We start from the raw sequence: 22,069 nt of genomic DNA on the forward strand, positions 1-22,069 counted from the left end.
CTTCAGTGATATTGCTCCTGATTTAGACACGTGAGCGAGAAGCAAATCAATCCCAATATTTTTTCAAAAAGTCCAAGAAAATTATTTCCTGTTTCTATGGGACAAATTCTGATGCTGATTTTTGAATGAAACCTTCACGGACGTCAATGGAATTGCCATAAGTGAAGCGAGGTAGACTATATTTCTAAGTTCCTATCTTTCAATACCATAAAAATGGCAAAATTGGGTCAGACCAAAGGACAATGTAGCCTAGTATCCTGTCTTCTGACAGCGGCCAGTGCCAGAGGCTTCAGCAGACGTGAACAGAACAAAGCAACTATCAAGTGACCCATCCCCGGTCATCCATTCCTAGCTTCTGGCAGTCAGAGGTTTAGGAACATCCAGAACATATGTTGCATCCTTGACCATCTTGGCTAACATCCATTGATGGACCTATTCTCCGTGCATCTATCTACCGGTAATTCTTTTTTTAATCCTGTTATACATTTGGCCTTCACAGCATCCCCTGGCAACAAGTTCCACATATTGATAGTGTGTTGTGTGAAGAAGTAGTTCCTTATATGTTTTCAGTCCTGCTGCCTATTAATTTCATCATGTGATCCCTGGTTCTTGTATTATGTGAAGGGGTAAATAACACTTCCCTATTCACTTTCTCCACCCATGAAGAGCCGGACTGACCTCAGTGGTAGAGCTAGTTGGAAAATCTGATTTTTAAGTTGAAATTTTTGAAGAAAACAACAAAATTTAATTTTTGTCAAACTTTTTCACAGAAAAGTTAGCCTTTTAGGTGGAATATCAATAATCAAAATATTTTCACTTGGAAGTGTTGGCCATGGTATCTCATGGGAGTTGTAGTTTGGGTGCCTCATACTCCTCTTTTCTATAGAACATGCTCCCTGGACAGACTACATCTTCTATAACTCACAACAGTCTCCCATCATGATGAAGGGTGGCGGCTGATTATAGTCCTTGGCTACAGTGCATCATGGGAGATGTAGTTTGGTTTCCTCATATCCCCATTTTCCTCTCTGGGCCCGGCTTCACAGCCAGACTGCAATTCTTAAGAAACCCTATAGCAGGATATCCAAATGAAAACAGTTTGGTTTTAGACTCCCCTTCCAATAATACCAACTGCTATGATGCAACACAGGAAATGTAATCCACCAGGGAAACCTGGTCCATAGAGGGTAATGGAGACAAGAGGAAGCAGAGTTACAACTCCCAAGAGGCATTATGGGAGCCTATCAAATAAAAATGTTTTTGTTTTAGGCTCTCCTCATGATAAAAAAATTCCTGACACATGTACAAAGTCACTGAAATGTAATTATCTGTGGGGTGGAAAACTCATGTTACAAAACTGAGGAAGCACAAAGACTTCAGGGCTATATCCCTCTCATTTTGAAAATGCCATGGGACTCTTAAAATCCCAAGTAAAGTAGCCAGGATCACAGTTTTTAAGGGCTCATGAAACAGATTTTCATTAGTTTTTCTGTTTCAGAGGATGAAAGGTTTGCATAAGAAGTTGTATTACTAGGGAGCCCATGGACCTAATTCACCTCCTGTGTTGTGATTCCATAAAGGTAAAGCTCATATGGGATTCAGTAATGCAAGCTGGCTGCAGTCACTACTTTGTTGAGATGCCCACAGCTGGCCAGTACAATCCCAAAAGGTGGCAGGGACAGATCACTTGCGCTATGTTAACACCTTTCCCAAGGAAACTTCCAACTCTTATGATGTCCTGGGTGGGATATAAAAGCTGCAGTGTCCTGGAGAAACCCCTTGATCACACAGGGATGTACATAGTACTATATGGGAAGCCTTAAGCTTACACAACTGCCATCAGCTAGGGGTATAGGTCAATTGCATGGAACAAGTGACTGGCAGCAGATATGACTGACTTTGAGTGATTAATCAGAAGTGTAATATATTACCGTAAAGTAGTAGGAATGTATATAACTGGGGCACTATTATATATAAACAATGTGGCATGTACCTTACTGCACATAGCATGTAACAATTAATTCAAGGATGTATATTGAAAAATCAACATCCAAACTGTAATAGGTTTCAAGTACAGCAATGTACCCATTTTTGATTAGTCAAAAATGATTTCTAATAAATCTCCCTAGAATGAGAGGCTCTGAACTGAAGCACAGAGAGTCATAGGAAATATTAAATAAATTAACTAAGATCAAAAGAAAGTTGCTTAAAGATTTTACTTCTTATGGGACAGTTCAGAATGTTCAATTGGTTAAGTATAATATATGATTTAGGAATCCTATAATCAAGAGGGTTTCCAAATCACTCTACTTGATTCTCTTTAAAGCAATATATTTAGAACCCAGCTGTTGACCATTATGCTGGACACTAATAATAAATAATTCCAGCCAATATGAAACTCAAAAAATGGTAATGGAGTCATCTCCACGAATGGCCTGACACTGCACCCTCAGAGGACAATTTGTGTATAATACATCAGCTGATTATGAGATCAAAATACAGCAAGAGACGCTGGCCATTGAAGAGATCTTTTCAAATTGCTAAGAGTCAAAATACATGGAAGCGGTCTCCATTTGCCATCACTTACCACACATTCATGTCTGAGATACAACTGTTTTTGCTATGGTTTGGAATAACAGATGTAAAATGCATCCCTGTACAGCAAGCCAGCACAAGGCCGGAAAAGTGGGGCATAGGTTTTGTATGGCTCTTCAGCACAGGACTGAATGTTATCCAGTATGAAAATATGCAGGAGCAGAAAGAGTGAGAACTGAATAAGATATAGTACTTCATACATGTATGCAAATAGACTGTAAGTTCTTTTTGAAGATTTAAGGGATTGTCTCTCTCTCTCTCCCCTCCCCTCCTCACCTTGAATGGAAATGTGGGTGGTGGGAACACAGAAATTCTTTGTCTCAGACAAAAAGTTTGTCAGTATCTACCCGTGATCTCCGTGCCCCATCTCACCCGTGGCTTCTATGAGCATAGGTGTTCATAAAACCCATAAATCTGAGCTGAAGAGGTACAAGGGGTGAGGGCTTGCACCACAGAATGCTACTTCCAGCTCCCCTACTCTGTTCTGTGAGTATTCGTAGCAGCAGCTGGGGAGGGGGATAGGTATGGGGGTACAAGGGATTTTCTGTGGTCTGTTCCTCCTCCTAAACTCAGGGAGCAATGAGGAGAAAGTTATTGTAGATTGAATCTGGGTAACTTTTCAGGTTTTTCCTCTGTACTCTGGAGCCCCATCTGAGGGAATTTCTGGGGGCAGTGCTGGCTCCTGCAGTAACAGTGGTTTTAAGGACCTGCAGGGAGTCGGAGGGGGGGCAAGGGGCTCTGCTCAGATGGCCTCCTGTTGCTGATCCACCAAGAACAGTGCAGATCTCAGGTATCAGTGGATTTAGGGGATGGAACACACGAGAGCCTTAGTGATGAACGCAAGATTTAACCTCTGTGAGCTAGAGAGGGACAGGAGGCACATCAAGGCTCACTCTGAATGCATTGTTAAGGGCTGATTAAGGGGTAAAATTCACCCCTGTGCGGAGGGCCAGCCAGCACTAGGCCTTAGCTAGACACCTAGTGGGGAATGCCAATTGAGTTGGCAAGACCGCCAGAGAGGTAGCAATGGTAAAGTTTGAAGTACGAGTAGATGGGACCCAGAGACCTAGTAAAGTATGCAAGAGTAAGCAGAATGGTCTGTATGCAGGGTTGTATGAATCACATCAACGCACTCCTAGTTTATATATATAGTGATGATTGCACTGAAACTATTGATAAAGCATGCTGATATTGTTTACATTTACACTTTTGCACTGTGCAGTGCCTAGAACAGGGGTGGGCAAACATTTTGGCCTGAGGGCCACATCTGGGAATAGAAATTGTATGGCAGGCCATGAATGCTCACAAAATTGGGGTTGGGGTGCAGGGGAGTGAGATCTCCAGTTGGGGTGTAGGAGAGTGCTCTGGGCTGGGATCGAGGGGTTTGGAGGGCAGGAGGGGGATCAGGGCTGGGGTAGGGGGTTGGGGCATGGGGAAAGGTTCAGTGGTGCAGGGTCCAGGCGGCACTTACCTCAAGCGGCTCCTGGAAGCAGCAGCATGTCCCTTCTCTGGCTCCTACGTGGAGGTGCAGCCAGCTGGCTCTGTATGCTGCCCCTTCCGCAGGCACCGCCCCTGCAGCTCCCATTGACAATAGTTCCTGGCCACTGGGAGCTGCGGGGTGGCACTTGGGGCAGGGGCAGCGTGCAGAGTGGACCCTTGGGCTACAACTATGTGTAGGAACCAGGAGGGGGGCCATCCTGCTGCTTCCAGGAGCCACGTGGAGCTGCCCTCATCTCTGCTCCTCGTCTGGAGGGCCAGAGAGGGGCAAACCCCAGACCCTGCTCCCCAGCGGGAGCTCAAGGGCTGGATTTAAATGGCTGACGGGCCAAATATGGTCCATGGGCTATAGTTTGCCCACCCTGGCCTAGAATTATTATGCTATTATGATGTTTATGTGAAACCCCACAACTTAAACACAATGAGTAATGTGTTTGAGATGGAAAACCTAGAATATCTTTTAATCATAACTATAGTGTTGAAGTATGCTGCCAAATACTTCTTTGGTACAAAGTCTCTGTGCCAAAAGCTTGTCATGCTGAATCATGAGTCTGTCATTTTTAATCCAAGGCTGGCTGATATTTCAAAAGCTTAATTTTGCCTGAATAACTCATACGGTGCTCTTTCCAGTTTTAGACAACATTAATATTGTAATTTGTTTTCTAATGACTTGGGGGAAATTGTAATCCCTTCTAAGTAAATAAAGATGCTTTGAAGAAGAAGTTATACTAAAATGCACAGTACAATCAGCTGTCTTAAAAGAATGTTCTTGTAAAAATAATCTAAAGCAGAGCATTTTGGTATGATGTGAACATATACACCACTTGACAGGTTTGTTTGTAAATGGTACATTCTTTTAAGCCACCGTTTTTGTTGATTTGGGAGATATGTCAGGGAAGTGGCCCCAAACAAAATGCTTTGTGTCAAATACTGCACTTTTTCAGGCAGGTTTCCAATATACAATGGATTCCTAGTTGCATTTTCACCATTTGAAATGGAGAGTTGAGCTTTGTTCATTAGAAAATACAATTTAGCCCTTTGAAGGATGCCCTCACAAAACCAATGCACCACTTAAGACCTATTTCAACAGGGCATAGGCCTCATTGTGACTCTTCCCTGAGAGGTGTTGTACACCATTATTAACGAACCCAATCCTGCAACAACTTACTATCAGCTATTACTACCAGAACTTCAATGGGAATACTCATGTTAGTAAGCAAGATACTTGTTTGTATTTTCAGAATCAGGCTCAAAAATCACTCTCTATTTTTATATATCTATAATATAAGGTATTATAAAGAATACCAGGGGTGACTGTGCTTCCACTTAAATCAATGAAGGGTTTTGTCACTAACTTCACAGGAAACAGCACTGAGTCCATATGTGTTTAGGGCCAAATTCAGACATGTTGTAAGTCAGTGCAATGTCTCTAAACTCAATAGCTTCTCAGTCACTGGAGCATTTAGTAATGTGGAATTTTTCTACAAGCAGCTGGTTAGTTTGTGTTTAGTTTACACCTTGCCAGTAAAGCACAAAACTAACTTTTTCCTTTCTCCACTGCCTGACACATTTTCCTTGAGAAACTGCTGATGTTTATGTAAAGGGATGGGATGTTGCTGGTATAATTAATATGCCTCTCCTAAGTGCCAAGTTACTGTCTCTGAAATATACAGGCCAATAAATATTTTAAAAAGTGATTTAAAGCTTGTGCATACAGTACCTGCTTTGTGGAAATCTTCATGGCCGAAATAACAGTAGGTTCCTAGAAAAAACATTAAAATGGGTTAAAGCATAAAACATGTTTTTTATAAACATGAAACTAGTACTAGAGGGTCATCTACCAGCTAAGAAACTCTTTGGATCCTTTGATGGCATTTCTTGCTGACTATTAAAATGAAATGTTTTTATTGTTATAGGTGAATTAGAATGCATATGCATTTGTGCCTGTGCATGTCTAAATTCAACATCACAATGTATCAATCATTTCTCATACTTCATTATTCCAGAGTTATTGGTTTTGTTGTTTGTTTCACTTTTTGAAATTTATTTCTGCTCATACTGTTAATTTAAATTTACAGGAATGTATCCACCTAGCACGCATAGAGAAAAGCCTAAGAATAAATATTAATATGATAAGGTACAAGTGATGGAACCCAAATGATCACTTGATCATTACCTGTTAGGTTCACTCCCTCTGGGACACCTGGCAGTGGCCACTGTAGGCAGATAGGATACTGGGCTGGATGGACCTTTGGTCTGACCCAGTATGGCTGTTCTTATGTAAATAAACCAATTACTTTTATAATACCTAGATGAAGACCCCAGTCCTGTAAACACTTATTCATGTGACTAGCTCTCCTCACCTAAGTAGTCCTCTTGAGTGTATTGGGATTTCTCATGCTTATGTTTATGGAATGTGGAGCTCATACTGGTAGTACGTTTTTATATGCTGAAGTATTTAATCAATATAATGGGCAAATTCTGCTCACCTTACTCAGGCACTGACTTCTATGGAACATTATGCCTGAGTAAAGTTAGCAGATTTTGGACCAATACATAGCTGTTTATATAAATTATTGTAGCTTTATAATCACATTAATAAAATAATGGATTTAGTCTTGAACCTAAAGCGTTTTTTGTTTTATTTTACATTGGTGGGGTAGTCCCAGTAACTTCAGTGGGATTAGTTATGTAAGTAAAAGCTACAGGACTGAGCCTTTAATGAGTAATTCTAACAAAGTTTAAGTTTCAGTGCAGTGTAAAACCTTATTACATGTCATGCGAAAGAGTACTACTAACTGACCCTCTGCATCATGTTTTTAGCAAGGTATATTAATATAGTTCACATTAAGCTTTCAACCTGCTGATCCTGGGAGAATTTGATATGGCTGAGTGGATGCTAAGCATGTGGACTCCTTTACAAATGGGTTAATAGACCTAGTATTAGAAAGCATCAATTACGAGTTACATTTGAATGAAAATTGAACTCATTTGCTTGTTTGCTCAGCTGTTCTGGGGAATATTTCACAATTCGGGTTAAAAAAGGCATTTGTTATCAAGGTAACAGATCTGGAAGGTTTTCGGTTTGGTGGATTTATAAATGAAAACCATTGTATTCATCATACTGTGACTCAAACAGGGAAATACATTCTTCATGACACAGAGGTAGCCTCTTCTGTAGCCAGTAAAAACTCAGATATAGTAGGTTCTGTTTAAAATTTATTGCAAAATTTCTATTCAAAGATCTAATTCTTGTTTACTTCAAGGCCTCCCTAAATATTAAACTAAGGAGGCTTTAATGTAAATGAGAATCAGGCCTAAACTATTTTTATATAATACAAAAGATGCACCAGGAAATTTAAAACCCAAATCCTAATCTGCCATTTAGTGTAGTGGTGCTGCAAATCCAGTGTGAAAAATAACATTGATTCAGTTTTTCCTAATTTACTGTCCTATTTCTTTGATCTCTTGGCAGTTCTGCTTTATTTAAGGAAGAAACTCCTATGCTATCAAAGTTGCCAGATTACCCTGCGGAGTACAGTACATAATAATCTTGCTACATGTTAAAGAGAGAAAAGCCAGAAGCCACAAATTACACTTCTTATTTTCCCTTCATAGCGTCTAATTTACATTTGTGTTAAAAAACCCCAAAACAACAAAAAACCCAAACCCACAAAAAATAAAACACAGCCTGACAATGACCAATATCTGGGCGGTGATTCTTGGGCAAACTTTGCCTGTGAAGCATAGAATGCTGAAAGTAAACATTTCTATAAGACCTGCCCAAATATGTTGTGTCTTCTGTCAAACCAAAGATATAGAGATGGTAACATAGGATGAAGAGAAGAATAATTCAGGAAACTCAAATGTTTTATTGCAGCACAGAAAACATGGAACATCCCCGGGGATCTATCTGACATGATTCAGAAAAAAGTTTGATTTATTTGAGCTAGATTTTCATAAAATGCTGAGCTCCCATACTCTTAAAATCAGGCCTTTTTAAGTGATCTTACATCAAGCATCTAACAATGGAGACACCCAAAGTTACTTCTGAAAATTTAGGCCCTCTGTTCCTTTTGGTTTTAAAGGCAACCGTAAATGGTACCAGACTTTAAAAAAAACAAAAACAAAAACAAAAAACAACTCTGGAAGCTAACATTTTGCCTAAGAGAGGTAAAATGTATATTTCATGTGTATTTGTTATGTTTTCACTGAGGTGTCACGGAAGCTCAGGGAATAAGACTGAAGAATCTCCTCCTACCCTGATAATCTGAATTGTTTCTAACAGCCACATATGTAGTTATTATTTTGTATAACCTTCTGGGAGAGGATGGGTGGGGAGATTCCAGAAAATACACATTGTTTAACTGTAACTGACAAGCACTTAAAGATTTAGTGATTCTAATTTACCATTGAAACAGCACAACAAAAATCAGGAATGTTATTTCTTTTATCATTAACCTCCAACTAGCATTGGAAGCTTCAAGGTTTATTTTGACTAGTGTCTGGGTGTATAATGGACAAGCTAATTAGAAGAGTATGCCAGGCTACTCCTTGGCTATCCTGCAACAAGTTAGGCTTGCAGCTGTCCTCAGAAAAATCTACAACCTGACACTTGAAATTCAGCAGCACTTACCCGAAAGACTGCCATTTCTTCCAGCAGGACTTCTTCTAAATCATGCCAAGTCTCCTTAGGAATTGAAACCACTTTAAGAACTGTCCCAATATCTTTAAAAGAAAAAAAAATGTTTTCAGGTGCTTAATAAGTAGACTCAATTTAAGGGCAACCAGAATTTCTTGATCTCTTGCAATATGCAATTATTTCCATACAAGGGTCCTGACACTACATATTGCTGAGAACTGAGTCCACACAATACCCACTGACATTTGAAATGAACTAGCAGGGTTTTGAATTTCTATAAGGCATTGTTCTGAAATTTCTTAATTGTGGAAGTTCAACAGAAAAATGATTCATTACTCTGCTTCAGCTGTTAAAGAATGAACAGGACAGCACAATATTATTAGATTGGTGTCATGAAATGTCAGCTGCCTCAGAGGTATTATTATAGATGGGAATGTGCTAAATTTACTCAGCCACATTTTATTAGCCATTCTGAAGTAGGAAGTTTTTCATACTTGTTTTAAAATACACGTGCAGATGTTATTAGAAGGCTCATTGTGGACACAGGGACAGCTGGAAGAATGTTGTCAAACTGATGAAGTTGTCAGTTCTTTTAAGTACATGCTGTCTTGGTGTCAAGCAAAAGTTCTAAGACTTATATGTCCCTAAAGACATCTGTATTTCTATTATGTGATGAATAGCATTAGCCTTGTTTCAGGATAAAACAACAATGGCCCAGTACAACTTGTATCTTTTAATTAGAGATAAGTTTGCACAAGGGCTCGATTCTACACCCATTTAGGTTACTGAGAGTTTTTCCACTGTCGTTAATGTGAGCAGGTCCAGGTTTCAAAACCCCAGCACTAAACACCCCCTCAAAGATGTGTGGAAGTCTGGCTTTGGAACTGAACTTTCTAACTTATGACCATCTCTCTATTTAAATTTTGAAGCATATATCTGTGCTTCATTTTGCATAAACCAGCGTTTCTGAAACAGTTGCGATTTTGCCAGCTTAATCCAAAACCTAGCATTTCTGGTTTGTCAAAGATTACCAAAGACTTTTAGCAGTAACAAGAAATGTGCATTATAATTTAATGTTTGAGGTCTGCTGAGCATGATGCAATACAATCACATTGTAGAAAGCTGCACCCTCTGAAAATCAAGCCCCTTTAGGGTGTCTCAAGATCAGCACCCACAATCACTAGTCACTTCGGAAAATTTAGGCTATTTTTAAAGCCATGCAGTAAAGGCATTAAGCATAATAAAAATAAAGAGAGTCAACATTCTTCCTAACACAAGGATTTCCCAAGAATAACTAGCAGATATGGTAAAAAATGCTCTGTTGGAAAATTCTCCATTTTTCCATCAGAAAATGCTGATTCAACTAAATCAAAATGTTTAGCAGGCAAGTATCTATTTTGACCAAAAAATTTCCACAGAAAAATATTGAAATAGTTTGTTTTGATAAGGTTGGAATGTTTCATTTCTACTTTATCATTTTGACATTATCATTCTGAATGTTATATTACATGTTACTTTACCATATCATATAAAAGTAGAAACAATAAAAGTCAAAATAAAACATTTGGATCCTACTGAAACAAAATATTTTGATTTCTATAGAAATGAAATGTTTTGATAAAGTAAAAACTATTTTTTTGCAATATTACATTCTGTAAAAATATTATAGTTATCAAGTTTGTATCTTGAATTGAGACAAAACAAAATTTCAAATTCTCATAAATTCCCATGAGACAGAAGTGCTCTTTCTTAACCAACTCTAATAATTGTCGTATGAAAAGGCTGAAATCTAAATATCTATGGCGAGGAGGTTTTTTCTTTTTTTTTTAAACAGAACATCTTTGTTTAATTTTTCCACAAAATGTCAATTGCAATCTAATCTCTTTCATGAACTCCAAATTTAGAGATGCAATTTTTAAAGGAAAATGAAAATAAAATAAACCTCTTAAAAGGAAGTTTTGCCTTTTATTTACAATACTGCACGTATGATTTTGTCTCATGAAAAATACTAGATGGACAGTTATGAAATCTTTGGTTAGTCACTATTATTATTACTATTATTTATAAATATTTACTTTGAGCAATATACTTAGAAGTCGCTTTACAGAACATCATAGAAAGAACAGAACATAAACTTAAAACAAAAACTCCTGAGCTTTCCAGAAAAACTAATAATTCATTATTAAGGTTATTAGCAATATGAGAATTGGAAACTGCCCTAGTTAACCTGGCTCCAATTTGGTAATTGTGGTTTGGAGAAAAACCTGCAAACATCAGAGAGAGGACTTCAAGCTCTCTCTTATTCAAGCTAATGAACATAACAGGGTGTCATGGTTTGTAGGGCTTTATACGGTATTAGTACAGGACTGTCATCAGTACCACATTTATAGTCTATTGAATGCTACATTTTGGAACGGCATAAATGGAGTTTTGATAAAGAGAAGCAAGTGGAGTTGTAGAATCTGAGCAGGGCAGATAGACACTGTAGCTCTAAGCATCACATTTTTTTAAATAAATGCGTTTCTTTTAAGAAGACCCTGCAATGATTATGGTAGCTTGGTACTGCAGAAAGCCCTTGAGGTCAAAGGTATAATATGTTAATCACTATGGCGACTCTGATCAGGCCTCAGGTACCAAAGTGGTGTTTTATCTGATTTCTAGATCAAGCTTTACAGAGTAGTATTTCAAACAATTTCACACAAATTGAATTGGGCTTCTCTTTTTGGATCAATGGGCTTTGGTGAGTAACTCAGTTTAGAAGATAAGATTACTGTTATTAATTCACTTTACTGACAGATGTACCTAGACTGTGCCAAATAATCCCCCACATCAGATATTCGGGATACACTTTAAATGGATACATTGGGATCTGTTTTTTCACAGACATATTTTCGGGCATTCCAATATAATTTTGTTTCCACTGTTGAGTAGCTAGGGGATAGTTATTGTTACAGTGACAATGAGAAAGAAACTGCTTGGAAGAAGATTTCACCAACAGGAAAGGAAAATATGACCATGCTGGATGGCCTGCTAATTATCCTGGGGTTAACTAGCACCAGTTATGTCAATACCAAAAAATGTCCTATTTTACTGAAGTTCTGCAGCCTGATTGCTACAATGCTAACGGCTATATATAATCCGATGGCACAGAACTGCAGAGAAATCCAGTCACACCATACAGGGCTAAATCATGGCATTGTCTCAAGTCCTGCTCAACAAGCCATAAATTAGATTGTGATGTGAGTCCACAATCTGATTCCTAGTATCAGAGGGGTAGCTGTGTTAGTCTGGATCTGTAAAAGCAGCAAAGAATCCTGTGGCACCTTATAGACTAACAGAAGTTTTGGAGCATGAGTTTTCGTGGTTGAATACCCACTTCGTCAGATGCATGTAGTGGAAATTTCCAGGGGCAGGTATATATATGCAGGCAAGCTAGAGATAATGAGGTAGTTCAATCAGGGAGGATGAGGCCCTGTTCTAGCAGTTGAGGTGTGAAAACCAAGGGAGGAGAAACTGGTTTTGTAATTGGCAAGCCATTCACAGTCTTTGTTTAATCCTGAGCTGATGGTGTCAAATTTGCAGATGAACTGAAGCTCAGCAGTTTCTCTTTGAAGTCTGGTCCTGAAGTTTTTTTGCTGCAGGATGGCCACCTTAAGGTCTGCTATAGTGTGGCCAGGGAGGCTGAAGTGTTCTCCTACAGAAATGGCAATATACAAAAAACTGTAGGAGAACACTTCAACCTCCCTGGCCACACTATAGCAGACCTTAAGGTGGCCATCCTGCAGCAAAAAGCTTCAGGACCAGACTTCAAAGAGAAACTGCTGAGCTTCAGTTCATCTGCAAATTTGACACCATCAGCTCAGGATTAAACAAAGACTGTGAATGGCTTGCCAATTACAAAACCAGTTTCTCCTCCCTTGGTTTTCACACCTCAACTGCTAGAAAGGGCCTCATCCTCCCTGATTGAACTACCTCATTATCTCTAGCTTGCCTGCATATATATACCTGCCCCTGGAAATTTCCACTATATGCATCTGACGAAGTGGGTATTCACCCACGAAAGCTCATGCTCCAAAACTTCTGTTAGTCTATAAGGTGCCACAGGATTCTTTGCTTCTTTCAATCTGATTCCTGGTTCCTTCTTTGCTCTGGGGATGGAGACAGAGGTGTCATGCCCTGTACCAGTCCCATCCATGGTGCTGATTCTTAATCCCAGTATGCTGGTTTAGCTGTGCTTGCAGGTATGATGAGGGAGAGCCTTGGTTGCCCATCTATTCCCTATCTGTGTGGAAATGAGATTAGCAGCTCCACAGAAGATTTTCTTCCCCCATATTACTAACCACATTCTAGCGAGTGCAGATGAGCAAGTGGGCACCTTACATCCCCTTACTCTCCTGCGCGTCCCTCATTTACTGTCCTTGTTGAGCAGCAGTTATCTTAGTCTGACAAACATAATATTGCAGAAAATAATAGCAATACTTTACAGTTACAGGGCTGCATTTTCAGTGCTGAGTTCTGTTTGGCAGGTGCATATTTTTGCTCACAATTTGTGGACACAAATATCTGCATTGCCTGTCTAACCACTGCACCTGTTTTCACCTAGAAATCTGAAATTTGCATCTGTAGTGAACAGCAGGGAGGAAATTGCTCCCCCCAAAATGGAGGTCAAGGTGAGGTCAGGTTTAAAACCAGACCCTCAGTATACAAGACCTCTCCTGAGGACCTCTAAGGGTTTTTCAAAAGTTAATTCAGCAAGTCTCGCAATATCCCTCTCTGATTGGCAGTTATATATCCACTTCACAAAGAGGTAAACTGAAGCACTGAGAAATTAAAGTCTTGTTCATGTACCACTAAATTCAATGAGTTTTACATCCATACCAGCAAGATCAGGATCAAATCATAAATGACTTGCAGACAGTCATATACTAGTGTGGCCTAATAGGCAGAGCAGTAACTGGAAACTCAGATGATTTGGGTTATATTCCTGGTTTAGTCTCTAAGTTGCTGAGTGACTGTAGGCAAGTTATTTAATTTCTCTGTGCCTCAGTTTCCCCATCAGTAAAATGGGCATAATGATGTTTCCTGCCTTTGTAAAGCCCTTTGAGGTCTACAGATGAAAAGTGCTGTATAAGAGCCATCTTTTTATTGCATCTGTCATTGCAAGATAGGCATACATTATCCAATTTTCCTTATGTGATGTAAAATATTTGTGGCACATAAAAGCAGATTTAAATATTGCTCCGAGTTTTAAACAATAACCCGTTATAGCACAAGCATGTCATAATTCTGGTCACAATTTCAAAGAGCTGGAGCACTTTCTTTATGGCTGCATTTTCTGCAGTAAATGTTTGGTACACATGCAATGCGTTTAGTATACAAAGCTTCAGCACAGGTCTCAGTTTACTCATGATTTATGTTAGGCATCAACATGAAGAGAGCCTTGAGATTTATTGCTTTGGAATCTGACTCCCAGCTATGGAGCTGTAGATTTGTAACTGGTGCCATTCAGAAACAGTATTCTTATGAGAAAGAAAGAGAAACAGACAGACAGAGAACCTGTTCATTTTTTAGAGCACTGCAGTGATGCAGTGGGAAAGTTCTTTGGTTTCTTTGATTTAACTTCCTAAGGCTAGTAATAAAATCACTATATTCAATACAAGATTGAAACATTAGTCAATCTAGTGGAAAATCATCAAAGATGAAAGGCCAGCTCTTCAGATGGTGCTAATCAATGTAGTTCCATGATGTCAATGGAGAAACAGGGCTGAGTGTCTGGCCCCTGGTGCTTTCATGTAAAACTTTTAGCAGTAGTAAAAATTGCTTTATTTACAAGAAAATCCCCCCTTTTGCCTGCTGGAAGAAAGATATAAAGCCCAAGCCATAAGATAGTACAAACACATTACCAGCAGCATTGTGCTTTAGCATAACTTTTTGTCCTTCCTAGGACCTCTTATAGATATCAGAAAACTGGGTGTGTGGAGGTAATGAAGCATTCTTGTGGCTGGTGGCCAGTTTAGATTAGCAAAATATGTTGTAAGAGGACACAAGAAATATCCCACAACTCAGACAAATACTGCTCGTTTTACTCATGTGACTAGTTCCTATGGAGTGAACTAAAAACAAAATTATAATTACAAGTGGGAAGATGCTTCTAATTAAAAAAACCCCCTCAATAATCAAGGTCTGTTCCTACTCCAACTGAAGTCAAAGGCAAAGCACCCACTGATGTCAAGTCCTACTCAAACAACATGTAACCCTTAAGTAACAACAAAGAAAAGAGCCTTGTGTTGTGTTGACCCTTGCCCTAAAGAATTGCACGGATATACTCCATAGTACACAAAAATAAGCTTGCTTTCTACCAATAACGAAAACCACTAATCTACTCTACTTCTCCATACTCCTTGTGAGAACATCAGATGTAGCGTGAAAGATTCTTACCTGTTCCAATGAACATGACATCATACTGGCCATCTTCTGCATCGACCCGGTCTACTACTATCTGTGTGAACTGATAATCCACATCTGTTTTGATCGTGATTGGACGATTATTGATAGGAAATACAGGGTTGTACATTGCTGGATGACTTCTTGCAAATGTGATGACTTCATCAGGAAGGTCCTTGGTAGAGTCAAAGCCTCCAAATGTTTTACTGGGACACTGAGAACAAGAAAGAGAATATTTTGCACCTTATAACTGAGCAATTAGATATATTAGTTTCTTTGAACTCCGTGTGAGTCTTCAATCCATAATAAAGCACAACCCAGGATATAATTGCTCCATGATGGACAATAACTGTACAGAGAGTTAATACTGGCACCAAAAGTCTTTGGAGAAATATTTTTCCTCATTGAAATCAATATAGCTCATACTATAGAATATTACCGTTTGTATACATTATCTTTCTTATCACTGTGCTGTGCAAATAATTGATTGTCAGTAATTTACTGACTACTATTATCTTTTTAATTGGCAGTACAAGACCATAGAGATGCTGAATATGCTAAAAATTACCGTACAAAAGACCCAGATTAAAGCATTCAGTTATCTATACAGTAGAAAACTAATTATCTGTAACAATCACCCCACTATCTAAGCATCTTCTTCTGGGACTCAAGTCAAAACTCATTCACTTCAAAGGACCTTGGATTAGGCTCCTAATGAGCTGCCAGTGTGACTCCCTGTTCTGTTTACCCCTGATTATCTAAACTGCTGATTATCTGGACATATCTGGCGTCATCCAAATGGTTCTGATGATGGGACTCCTGTTGTGTTGAATTATTCGTAGTGCGGGTGGTGAATAAAGTGCTTGTAGTGAGTTCAGGTTAGTTGCCTCAATATCCACTTGCAGTGAGCAGAGGGGAACAATACTTTCCATATAGAACTAGGCTGTCGCTAGGCCTCACACAGCAGCACAGGGGAGTAAAGATTCCATGTTCCATCTCATGTGGTCATGTTAGGACTAATTAGTCTTGGTTCTGGGTCCCATGCAATGAACAGGGGCTACACAGACACTGCTCCCTCTACCCATGAGTAAGTGGGTGAGGATGAGGGAAAGAGTGGGGAGGACAGCAGGCAAAGCCATGACTCATTCCCCCCCACAAGCATTCCCCTCTGCTTTCCCCACCCACAATACCTCCTGAGGGAAGTGCACTTATGCATCAGGACATGCTAAAGACTAGCCCTTACCTAATGAATTCTCTCTCAAAAACTCAAAATACTTTATGAACATCAGAGATTTTGACCTAACAACATCTCTCTGTAAACTGGGGAATTATTATTAGCCCCATTTTACGGATGAGGAGACTGAGGCATAAGGAACTTAAATGACTTGTCCTAGGTTTCACAGGAATTTTGAGAAGCCAATTTCAGGTGCCTGACCCTAACCCCTTAAACACAAGACATCCATCTCAGACATACAAAGCTATGAGGCAGATTTCACTATGCTTATGATTATGTTCACTGCATTTGATCTTGAAATATAAACACTCCCGTGATATAAAGCCAGAGGTAATGCATCTTTTATTCACATTGATAGAATATCCACCACTTAGAGTAAAAACTTTGAAACCAAAAAGTAATTAAACAGAAATCTGGATCTTGCTGGATTCTCAGTAGAAGAAATCAATTGTCTTTGACATCACCTTGATCCAGATTATTAATAATTCATCAGAAATGACATAAAGAAATCAATCTGGCCAAAAAGAGCAGTTGTTATTTGCAGCGGAGGGACACTTCAATGCAGTGGGAACATGGGGGGGTGTGAGAGATAGGTTTTCACTTTTTTGCATGTTTTCAAGGAAGCAAATTCCAGTATTCTCTTTCATTATATATTAGAGAAAGAAATAATTACTGATTAAAGCCCAATTAGCCAAATAAACAATAATTGTAAATATAGCAAGTTAGTCACCTATTCTTATCATCTCTACAGTCTAGCCTTAATTATTATTTCATATCCATATGTTCTTTTACTTGCAATTAGAAAAATACAATATACAACTAATACTAACCCTTTTATGATCTTTAGTGTTGCTGGAGTTAATCTGAAATTTTGAGTTTCTGCAGTGCAGTTCCAAAGTTTTCTTTATGCTTGGATTAATATTCCAACTAGAGTGCGATACTGATTACTTACATTAATCAACGCTTAATTAGATAATGTATGTAAAGTGCTTTGAACAGGAAAATCATTATATAAGTACTAAGTATTGTTAATTGCAGCTGGGCAAATACTGCAAAAATAAAATAAGATCCATGTATATTCATTTCAATTTTTATATTTCAGCTGTCCTTCAATCCTGTTTTTATTTATTTTCTACCAATATTTTAGCAAAGGAGTTTACTGGTAGCAATGTTCATCAAGACAACACATGTTAGGCATAATATTTACAGAAAGCCAATTTTAGATTTGTAATCATGAGCATTTGTTAGAGAAACCTAATTCCAAGGGTTAGGTTATGACTTGTACTCCATACTTGCACAGAGCAGTAAAAGAAAGTAAGAATCTCCCCTTTACACCTCTATGTGGGTTACCTGGACCTAGTGCTTGGGCATGCAAGAATACATGGAGATACATTCCTTCTCATTCCTTCCCCAGTGTAAGTGGGTAGGAAATGGATGGAGCCATGAATCCATATTCCCTGCTCGCTGGCCAGTGCAGCTGAGCCAGCACAGCATAAAAGTATACCAATTTGTTGCTGCTCTATACCCTCAGTAAATCTCTAACCCTCATGAGCAAGGGGGAAGAGATGGTGGAATTATGCTTTCCAGAGATATGTCTGCTTTATCCTGCATCCCCCAAGCTACTCCTGACGTGGGGCTGCTTCTGCCCCACCTCATGTTCAGAGCTCTGTCTAAAATCAAAACCTAGCCCTAAGAGTTACAATACAGGATAGAGAACACTGGATATCATGCAACCTCTGTGTACACTCAGTGCAGCCTGAATTTCAAATACTGAATTCTTACAATGAAGTCTCCCCTAATTGATTACAGACAAGCAATTATTTACAGAAATTACTGAGTGAATAAATCTGAGTCACAAAAAATGCAAATAATTCACATTCAGAAAAGGAAGTGAAACTTGTTGAATTTATTATTGGCCCAGGCCTACTGATATTTTTTTAAATAGTTTTTTCAAGAGTGTGGATTTAGAGAAATACATTCTGATTTGAAATTACTCAAAAATATTGCAGCCAGTGGCAGGGTCAGTTCCAGGTTTTCTGCCACCCCAAGCAGCGGGGGAAAAGAAAAAACGGCGATCGGCGGCGCTTCGCGGCAGCTCAATCAATAGTGAACAGAATACCGCCCCTTTGTATGGGCCGCCCCAAGCAACTGCTTCCTTAGTGGAAAAGTTGTCACTTTTACACATGTATTTATGTTGGATTTTTTTGCAGAGACTTCCAACTTCATAATGGCAGTACACAAAACAAAGACAGGGCCCAATACTCCTTAGAAGTTAATGGCAAGAATCTTTCTGACTTGGGAGGCCCTGATCCAACAATGCAGCCCAACAAAACATTTAAGCAAGCACCTGAGTAGTCCACAATGGGACTACTCGGATGCTTAAAGTTAAGTGCATGTTAGAGTGACTAGATGTCCAGATTTTATAGGGACAGTCCAGATATTCAGTGCTTTGTCTTATATAGGCATATATTACACCCCACCTCCTATCTCAATTTTTCACACTTGTTGTCTGGTCACCCTAGTGCATGTCTTTGTGATTTGCCGGTTGGGGGGAGCCATACTTCAGAACTACACCTAGTCAAGAGATTCTTCATCAGTGAAGAAAAATTCTAGGTCTCATCCTGGAGCTATCTATCTAGAGAGCCCAGTCTAGATGTACTGAACATCTCAATTCCCTTTGACTTCACTAGGAGTTGAAAATGTTCAGAGTCTTGCTGAATGCAAGCCAAAGACAGCAATAAAACTGGGATTTTGTAGTTCGAATATTTAAGGGTAAGATATGAATCAATTAGAAGGAACCTTTACTTTTCAGTGTAAAGAACTAAAGGTATGCTCTGTAATGTTTTCATATAGGTAAATTTCAAAACTGTGGATATGGAAAATATGAGAACAAAATCTTTGATTTTGTTGGGGAATCTGTATTTAGTCATGCTTTAGTGAAACTCTAGCTCAAAGGTTGAAATTCACCCCTGAGCGGAAGGACAGCACAAGACCTATGTAACATTTAAGCTCCATCTTCCTGTGGGGTGTACCTGTGGTTAGAGCACTGGCCTAGGCACTGGGAGATCTTAGTTCAAGTCACTGCTTTACTAAAGACTTCCTTTGTAACCTTTGGCAAGCCGCTTAGCTTCTCTTTACTTTAGTTCCCCATCTGTAAAACAGGGATAATAGCACTTTTCTGTCTCACAGAGTGTTGTGAAGATTGATACATTAAAGATTGCAAGGCACTCAGACACAATGTATTTGGGGCCACATAAGTACCTAAAACAGAGAAAGATTTTGACAGCTTCACTAGGATTGCAGGGCTGTTGTGCAGGTCCCCTACTCACCACTATTACAACAGGACTATTATGAAAAAGTGTCATTGTTCAGTATAATTTATTTTCATCGTGAAAACATCCAATGGTTTCTGATTTTTAATATTGCTATATTCATTCCTGTCAAAAAGAAGCTAATCAATCCTAAGACCAAATAGGAGTTCAAAAGAAATGTATTAAATTCAGAATAACATATTAAAAAGCCTACAGGGCTGGGATGGAGTTGTCATGAGTGGAGTTAGACAACAAATTCATTTGATTCTATATGAGGATGAGGATTTTCACCTAGGAACTACCAGGGTTACTCGGTGAAATACAAGACTAACCCTTTTCTCTCCCAATTTATCAAGCAGGCATATAGGGAAAATGACATTTTGCAACCTATCTCATACTGATACAGCTGGGTATATCTGTTGATTCTATCTTCCCAAAACGGATTAGAATAGAACAATTCTTTCTTCTGGACTTTTGGTTTATGATTTTTTTTGATCTTTTGACTTTTCATCTCAATTCATAATAGGAAAAATTTTCAAAATCTTGAAAAATTTCATAACATGTGAAAACTGTTTTCCATCCAACTCTAGAGTAAAACTATGCATTCTGTTAAAATAATCTATGATTCCATCCTGGGATTTTTTTAATTGCTTTCATCACCATCTCAGGAACAATATTCCCCTAAACACTGCAGCGCTTGAGACTTTTCTGTGAAGAAATCTGGTTATTCCTTAGCAATCACATCCACTGAATGAGGAGAATTATACAATCCCTTTGCTGAGAAATCATTCTTTTCTTTAACATAGGAAGCAGTTTTTGTTAGGCCAGACATTTATATCATTTAACCATTGTTTCACACATTTATCATGGAAGCCAGTTTTGAGAACAAGATAGAAAAGGTAGTTTAAAGGTTACTAACAATTAAAGAACAATTTATATGATAATAGAATCATAGAAATGCTCACATATGAATAATGCTCATGTGCTAGTCTTGTTTTTTTACTGCGCATTTGCTTGGATCTTTATAGTTTATTTGAGGCATAGATATATCTGAATAGGCTAAATCCTCAGCCTAGTGTACACAGGAGTCTCAATGGAACTAACCCGATTTATACTATCTGAAGATCTATCCTGATAGGTACAACCCAAACCTTTTCCTCTAACACATTCTACTGGAGAAAAGGCAGATGTATAGACAAAACTCAGCATCATTTCTGGGCTCTGACAATAACTGAGGTGGATGGGAAGTCATAAATAGTAGTTTCATATCAGGTATCAGAGGGGTAGCCGTGTTAGTCTGGATCTGTAAAAGCAGCAAAGAATCCTGTGGCACCTTATAGACTAACAGACGTTTTGGAGCATGAGCTTTCGTGGGTGAATACCCACTTCCTCAGATGCATGTAATGGAAATTTCCAGGGGCAGGTATATATATGCTAGCAAGCAAGCTAGAGATAACGAGGTCAGTTCAATCAGGGAGGATGAGGCCCTGTTCTAGCAGTTGAGGTGTGAAAACCAAGAGAGGAGAAACTGGTTCTGTAATTGGCAAGCCATTCACAGTCTTTGTTCAATCCTGAGCTGATGGTGTCAAATTTGCAGATGAACTGAAGCTCAGCAGTTTCTCTTTGAAGTCTGGTCCTGAATTTTTTTTGCTGCAGGATGGCCACCTTAAGGTCTGCTATAGTGTGGCCAGGGAGGTTGAAGTGCTGTCCTACAGGTTTTTGTATATTGCCATTCCTAATGTCTGATTTGTGTCCATTTATCCTTTTCCGTAGAGACTGTCCAGTTTGGCCGATGTACATAGCAGAGGGGCATTGCTGGCATATGATGGCATATATTACATTGGTGGATGTGCAAGTGAATGAACCAGTGATGGTGTGGCTGATCTGGTTAGGTCCTGTGATGGTGTCGCTGGTGTAGATATGTGGGCAGAGTTGGCATCGAGGTTTGTTGCATGGATTGGTTCCTGAGCTAGAGTTATTATGGTGCGGTGTGCAGTTACTGGTGAGAATATGTTTCAAGTTGGCAGGTTGTCTGTGGGCAAGGACTGGCCTGCCACCCAAGGCCTGTGAAAGTGTGGGATCATTGTCCAGGATGGGTTGTAGATCCTTGATGATGCGTTGGAGGGGTTTCAGCTGGGGGCTGTATGTGATGGCCAGTGGAGTCCTGTTGGTTTCTTTCTTGGGTTTGTCTTGCAGTAGGAGGCTTCTGGGTACACGTCTGGCTGTGTTGATCTGTTTCCTTATTTCCTCGTGCGGGTATTGTAGTTTTGAGAATGCTTGGTGGAGATTTTGTAGGTGTTGGTCTCTGTCTGAGGGGTTAGAGCAGATGCGGTTGTACCTCAGTGC

At 39.2% G+C, this 22,069-nt stretch overlaps 1 protein-coding gene across 2 annotated transcripts in view; it reads right to left on the reverse strand.

Annotated features, from left to right (window-relative positions):
• SEMA3A (semaphorin 3A) overlaps nt 1-22,069 on the reverse strand; it is a 217,395-nt gene that overhangs the window by 21,900 nt on the left and 173,426 nt on the right. For both annotated transcript variants that reach the window (XM_050936850.1, XM_050936851.1), the window contains 3 exons: nt 15,173-15,392; nt 8,729-8,820; nt 5,813-5,854 (listed from right to left, as the gene is read on the reverse strand). In XM_050936850.1, the coding sequence (XP_050792807.1) occupies nt 5,813-5,854; nt 8,729-8,820; nt 15,173-15,392 (354 nt within the window). The remainder of the gene's footprint in view (nt 1-5,812; nt 5,855-8,728; nt 8,821-15,172; nt 15,393-22,069) is intronic.

Source organism: Gopherus flavomarginatus, chromosome 1 (assembly GCF_025201925.1).
Source record: "Gopherus flavomarginatus isolate rGopFla2 chromosome 1, rGopFla2.mat.asm, whole genome shotgun sequence".
Taxonomy (NCBI): Eukaryota; Metazoa; Chordata; order Testudines; family Testudinidae; genus Gopherus; species Gopherus flavomarginatus.